The 7,167-nt window shown below is 38.9% G+C and overlaps 1 protein-coding gene across 1 annotated transcript in view; it reads right to left on the bottom strand.

Annotated features, from left to right (window-relative positions):
- The window catches only part of LOC140940830 (phospholipid-transporting ATPase ABCA3-like), a 24,229-nt gene extending 17,322 nt beyond the window's left edge, over window positions 1-6,907 (bottom strand). The window contains exons 1-7 of the mRNA XM_073389791.1: window positions 6,033-6,907; window positions 4,211-4,839; window positions 2,846-2,855; window positions 2,101-2,245; window positions 1,216-1,410; window positions 604-830; window positions 1-225 (exon numbers count right to left, since the gene is read on the bottom strand). The exon at window positions 1-225 is cut by the window's left edge and continues 94 nt beyond it. Coding sequence (XP_073245892.1) covers window positions 1-225; window positions 604-830; window positions 1,216-1,410; window positions 2,101-2,245; window positions 2,846-2,855; window positions 4,211-4,839; window positions 6,033-6,878 — 2,277 coding nt within the window. The 5' untranslated portion in view covers window positions 6,879-6,907. The remainder of the gene's footprint in view (window positions 226-603; window positions 831-1,215; window positions 1,411-2,100; window positions 2,246-2,845; window positions 2,856-4,210; window positions 4,840-6,032) is intronic.
- Between the last annotated feature and the right edge of the window lie 260 nt (window positions 6,908-7,167).

Here is a 7,167-nt window from a genome sequence, read left to right as displayed (position 1 = left end):
GTGATAGCCCACTCCATACTTGTTCTTAAGGAAGAAGGAAGATCCACAGCATTTGATGTTTCCTTCTGCCATGATGGCGATCCTGTCACCAAGAATATCAGCTTCGTCCGTGAAGTGCGTGGTAAGAAGTATAGTCCTTCCTTGCTTTTGCTGCTGTAGCAAATCCCAGGTGAATCTGCGTGCTGAGGGGTCCATGCCAGATGTTGGCTCATCCAGCATTACAACCTGTTAATAAATAAGACTCAATGGCATCATCATCATCATCATCATCATCGCTGTTTGTTTAAACTACAGGTAACTAGTAGAAGCTTGCAAGGTCATAGCGGCTAATGAATACGGCGCTGCTTCTCCCCGTGTGTGTGTGTGTGGGGGGGGGGGGGGGGGGGGGGGGCACTCCCTAGACGGGAAGCTCCTTTTTCAGGCTTCAAGTATATGAAAAGGTACGGAATTCATAAGTTTAAGTATGCGAAAGCGTAATTAAATCTATCATTTAAGTATTTCGGAGGGCCTTTGATTATACAGGTTATTTTCAATACACACATAAATAATTTTCTAGAGGTGAAATTTTCATGTAGGGATAAAAGATGACATAACCATGCTAACCTTGGAATCTGAAATAAGTGCTATTCCAACAGACAGTTTTCTTTTCATGCCACCAGACAGTGCACGGGTCTGTGTATGTCGCTTGTCAGCAAGTCCAAGGCATTCAATCATTCTGTTGACCTCCTGCCGTACACGGTGGGATGGACAGTTCTTTAACTTAGCAAAGAACCACAGATGTTCCTCAACAGTCAGATGGTCATACAACACATCATGTTGAGGACAAAGGCCTGGATAAAAATTTTCTGATTAGCAACAAGTTTATTTTATTCGGGATTTACAAAAAACCAAACATTGCTGGTCATGCTGGTGATTTTAGTGGTGACAATGGTGGTGATAATGATGATGATGATGATGATGATAATGATTCTGATGATTGATGATGATGATGATGATGATTATGATGATGATGATGATGATTATGATGATGATGATGATGATGATGATGATGATTATGATGATTGATGATGATGATGACTGACGAGAGAGTGGCAGAAATCGAGCCTACTACCATCTCACAAATAACAAAAATAGCTTTAATTCTATGTTTTCAATACTATCATAGCAGTTCAGAACCTCTCTTGATTAGAAGTCAACCATGTACACGTAACTTACCCAAGCTGCTGCGCACTCCACGAATGTTATTTCTAATGGAACAGCCATTAACAAGAGCTGAGCCAGATGAAGCAGGAAACAACCCTGTCAGCATGGACATAAGAGTTGTTTTCCCTGCTCCATTTTGCCCCAGTAGAGCAGTTATCTGGCCTTCATACATGTTCAGTGATACTCCATTAACCGCAACTTTCTTTCCTACGTAATAAGAAAAAATAAAATAAAGATAAAAAGCACACATTGGAAAGATTGAAATGAAAACATGATTTTTGAAATCAAACAAGGAAACTTAGTTATCATAATTTGATTATGTAACTTATGACTTGTAAATCCAGGACTTCAGATAATTGGGTCCACTCATCAATACCCTGAGATAACAGTAGTTTTTTGTAACCCCTCTTAAAAAATACTTTCTCTCGGGCTTGGTTGGTGGGGACCATTCTCCTAGATCCGCCACTGCTTATGAAGATTACAATCTGAATTTCTTTACACTGTAACCTTATGATAAAACTTTGGCAACTCCTGGCAACTTGGTGTATATACATGATGGCATTAAGTTTTTGCTTGCCCTGTCTGTATTCAATTGTCTTCAAACAACTTACACACAAGTTAGTGTTGCCTCACATAAAATAGCAAAGACACGTTTATCTCATAATGATAACATGTATGTGAAAAGCTGTTCTCTAAGAAAAATAACAATTGTAGAGTGCGCTGAGCCTGTGAAATCCAGGGTGTCCAGCATATGATTCTTAAGTTAAATCGTCAAAGATATATCCTAGTCTGCACCCAATCAGTGCCAAATGAAGGTGCCTGGGGTCTCTAGGTCGCCTCAAGGTGATTTTAGATCAGAGCCCTGATATATGAAGAAATAACTAACTCAAGTCAAACCTTTTTCAGTTGAAAACACTTTTTTGAGTTTTTTAATTTCAATCCCAGGCACCAAACCCACTGGTTCCTTTTCTAAGAATTCTGGTACTGATGTCCCAGTTTGGCTGGAGCCATTTTCTAAGTCATGGAACTCCTTTATCTCCACCTATAAAAAATAAGTAGAAATTTAAAAGATTAATTAAAAGCAACATAAAGGCATGAGTAACTTTTAGGGTATGGTTGGCCATGTGCAATCAGGACTACAAGTCTAAGAAGAGTAATAATGCTATCATCTAAAGACGATGAAAAGAGCAGCAGTGGAGCAGGAGTTTATAATGGGGGCAAGACAGATGTAAAGTGTTATGGCTGATAGAGGAAAAGTATGTACTAACCATGACCTTATGATTTATTGTCGCAGTGCCTGTCATTTCGCCAAATCCTGCTAGCTCACCTCATTAATCAATTCACTAACATTTGTCAGTTCCCTAAGGTCTTTTGCCTAATGAGTAATCAGTGGCTTAACCCTATTCAGACTGGGGGGGGGGGGGCTTTTCGACCCCCCCTCCGGCAAAATCGTGATAACTCCTACACCGAAAGAGCTATGACGTTCTACTTTTCTGACTTTTCCTAAAATTTATCTAGGAACATTTTGGTATAATTACCATGTCCATGTGATTAATCATGTTGCCATGGCAACCAGTTTCTGACACAGGTTTTGGAAAATTTAAAAAATGGTGATCTTTTTGTTTTAAGATCGCGTTTTTACACTTATAGTGCTTTTTGTTGTTAAAATGGTCTTTGCTTGGGACTAGTTTTTGAATTAAATCAAAATGTTTCAACATCGAATATTTGGGGGGGAGGGGTGGGGTAAAATTTGTCACTTTTTTGCTTTGACAAATATGCTGCTCTATTTTCCAAATAACACTTCCAAAGTCATTTGTTTGGGTAATAAACATTAGTTTGATACTTCTTTTATACATTCTGAGCTTTTTCCCCTTTGAAAGTTGCTTTAAATTATAATTTTAACAAAAAACGGAAATCCAAGATGGCGGATCCAAGATGGCGGACAACCATTTCAAATTTTTAATTTTATTGCTTCCTATTGCTTTTTCTCGCTGTACAAGTGTTTCCTTGTTACTAGTTCATAAGAAAGGATAACAAAGAGATGACTTTACCAATATTATTGATATTTTACGTATAAGAAACATTGAAAAATCGGAATATGACGTCACTGTGACGTCATCATTGGGCGTGGCAAGTCAAAACTGGGTGTGGGGCTTCTTTGTACGGAGATGATCATTGTGTGTAAATTTCATGACCCTACTAAGCATTATTGGTTCCAGAGATACAGAAGGGGGGTCCGAGGAGCCCCCCCCCCCCCCCAGTCACAGATTGACCAAAAAAGCCCAGTCTGAATAGGGTTAAAGAACAAACCAGGTATGTATGCATTGGCGTCACTTTTTTTGTGATGTGAAGTATATATGAAATAATTCATTTTTGAACTGCGGTTATAGATGAAAGTGAAGAATGATCATCGCAGTAAATTTTTCCAATTTAAGCAATTGGAAAGAAGAAGCCTGAAAAAAAATCAGGAACCTCCGCGTTACCGGTGCGTTGCTCTACCAACTGAGCTATGAAGCCACACATTGGGAGCGAGGTCAATTTATTGAGTTCATATCTCCCGTGAGGAGTGAAATGATGTGAAGTATATATGAAATAATTCATTTTTGAACTGCGGTTGTAGATGAAAGTGAAGAATGATCATCGCAGTAAATTTTTCCAATTTAAAGCCCTGATTTTTTTTCAGGCTTCTTCTTTCCAATTGCTTAAATTGGAAAAATTTACTGCGATGATCATTCTTCACTTTCACACTTTTTTGTGTCATGGCTTAAAGAAGGAAGTATATATACATGTGCATCACTGGTTCAGTTTCTTAAGCGGAACAAATGAAGACCATAGCGAAGCGGACATCAGCAAAATGACTCATGAGCAAAACAACCAGTCACCTGCGCTACTTGGTTTTCAAACATTCACTACCCCAATATCCCCTCCTACATCCCTTAGATTATCAAATTACCTACAATGGAGGCAGTTTAATGATTGTAGGTACCAAGCTTTCTAAAACCTCTACCTTACCTCTTCGCCTTTACCACACCAGTAACTGGGTAAAACAGGAAAGTACCACGGCTGTGGAACACCAAAGTCTCCAGGAAAAACAGCCTGAACGTACCAAGCGATAAGACCGTAGATCAAAGAATCTACCACAAACATGACCATGACAAGACCAAGAGTAAAATCATCATCGATAGAAGGTCCTTGGTTAAGATTCGACCACTGAGATCCGATGCCAGCTCCTTCAAATTTGCCAATCAGCTGAGCTCCCATTGACATTGCGACATTGGAGAGAAGGCACGATGCAGCCTTGGCTCCTACACTCATTGTGTCATAGTACTGTGCCACAAAAAAGTATGGGATGTAATTGCAGACCCAGATGATCCCTCCAGCAGCTGCAGCAATGTTTGCCTTGGAGAAGAATACACTAACACAGAAGCAGAACATAATGGAAGAGACTGCATAGAGCATAAGGAAAACAAACAGAACAGTTGGAGAAGTTTTGTTCAGGACACGGCCATTGGAGTTGAATTTTACAGTAAAAAAAAGGGTTGCAAAAGCCATAATGATGAGGAGAAGCAACAAATATTTTGTGAACCATGCAAGCCAATGTAACCAGCCACTCAGTCCCATCATCTTCATGGATTCCTGTCAAATGAAGTAGAATCAATACCTGTTTTAAAATCGATCAAATCTATCAATGAATATAATGTAAAAGGTAGATGTCATGATCAAGGTGCATGTAGCTGGGGCTGGCTAAACTCATTGTCTATAAAAGCAAGAATTACTGCACCAATTCCCCTTGGATAGGATGCTATATATAGTCCAACTTAGGGTTAACCCAACAAACAATGTTTCCAGACTACTATCCATTAATACAACTGGGTCAAGTAAAGAGAGATGTTGTGAATACTGGTTTTCCAAAGGAAAGCAATGGGGATACAGGGTGCAAAGAAAGTCATTTTTATTTACAGCTTGCCACTCGGGCAAGCTGAAGCCAACATTTACTAGCCCAAATATCATTTCAACTAGCCCAAAAAACGTTTTGATGAGCAGATTGATTTCACAGTTCTTCTGTAATTTTAATTCCTCAAAAAATTCACTTGCTCATCGGGCAAGTTAATAACAGAATTCGATCACTAGCCCAATAGCAAAATCCACTAGCTCCGGGCTATCGGTCACTACTTTCTTTGCGTGCTGGGATACATCTAGAGTCTAGTTGACAGTATTGGACAACCCTTGGGTTAATATAATTATTTGCTGGGAGCAGGTGCAGGTCCAACTAGAGGTGTTAGGATCGGATTGGCAAGGGGTTTGATTGAGTTACAGGCCTGAGGATCAAGTCAAGCCTGGACACCAGCACATCAGCAAATTAGATCCTCCATTTTTATCAATACCTGTTTCTTTTTTATTATTTACAACACTCAAATTTCTTAACCTTGGCAGCCAGCGTTAGTATAAATGTGGCAGATTACATGTTTGTTTATATCACTTTCCTTGACAAGAAACTTTGCGTCTAGTGGTGAAAAGGCACAAAGTCTCACCTTTGTTACCTTAGTATACGGAATCCATTGGATATGAATAGATTCCACTGGAGGTTTTTATTTTCTATTTGTAAGAGACTTGAAAAAAAATGCTAATTATGTTGTATGAGAGGGTAGAAAAGTGTTCTGATGGAGCATGCTGAATGCATTGGTCATGCATAGATTATATTCCACTGGAAATTTACATTTTCTACATGACTGTTAAATCTGAGAGCAACTACTGCTCAGGGTCATGGATGAAGAGCCGTCATATGTTATTAACAATGATCAATAAAAATAAAAATTGAATTTCCTCACCTTTAATTTTTTCTCTTTTTCATAGACAACATCGCGGACAATGATCAAGACAATGAAACTAAGTGATAACATAAAAAAAAGAGGAAAGCTAGTTTGTATCACTTGAACAAAATTGTCATGAGTGTAATCAGGATATGGAAACCGCTTTATTGACACTGTTGTATTCAGCACATCAGTCTTCCCTTTGGACCGGTACTTCATGATAGCAACGTCCACTGCATGTTGAATCGCCAAAAATCCAGCTTCAAAATAAAATGGAGGGCCACCGTGGAAGGCATTTTTGTTCCTTGGTCCTGGAACTTGTAAAACTGGAAATGTAAACTGAGTATTCCAGGTTGTAGAAGGACTTGTACCAAACCCTTGCCTTTCTTCCTTGCCACCATTTTGCTTTATATTAGTCTTTGAGCTCAGTCTGATCTTGTATATAATATTATTACTGTCCAGACTTGTATTGAAGGCAATTCCTCCGAGGAATGTTTTTTCATTGCCTTGTAAGCTTACTAAAGAGCTAACCATATCCTCTTCACTGTTAAAGGGCACACTGCTATTGCATGTAAATCCAAGCTGCTTCACCACCCCGACCATAACTTGTCGTACATCACTAGTATTAGGTGCAAACGCAATTTGATTGAGTTTTGACACATCTGATGGAAGTTTATTCACCTCAAAGGCAGGATATGTGACATTTGGTTTGTACTCATTCTTTATCTTGAAAGCTCGGTGAAAGACTAGGATAGCTATGAACAGGAGAGGCATTGCAATCTGAAAAAAAGTTCGCACTGGGGCTCTCTTAAGAAGAATGAAATTTTTCCACATTAACAGTGAAAATTGGTTTGCTCTTGCCATGACTGCACTACAAGACCTGTTTGATTCTAGCACGATGATCGAAAGATCAATATTTTACTAGAAAAGAAGATACACTCTTAGGTCTTCACATCCACTGTCAGTTTACCTGTGTAAAAGATAAAAGACAGATATCACAATATAATAATTAATAATTACTATATCTGTGTGGAAAAAGGTGCCCGCTAGGTTTTCTCTTGAATATGGGCACTGCACAAAATTAAACAAGGGGGAATAGTCACTTGAAGACAATTTCAGAAACACTCTCCGGACAGGGTAGAGGGGCGAAATT

Source organism: Porites lutea, chromosome 6 (assembly GCF_958299795.1).
Source record: "Porites lutea chromosome 6, jaPorLute2.1, whole genome shotgun sequence".
NCBI lineage: Eukaryota > Metazoa > Cnidaria > Anthozoa > Scleractinia > Poritidae > Porites > Porites lutea.
Note: the sequence above shows the minus strand (reverse complement) of the source record. Positions and strands in the feature narration are given on the sequence as shown.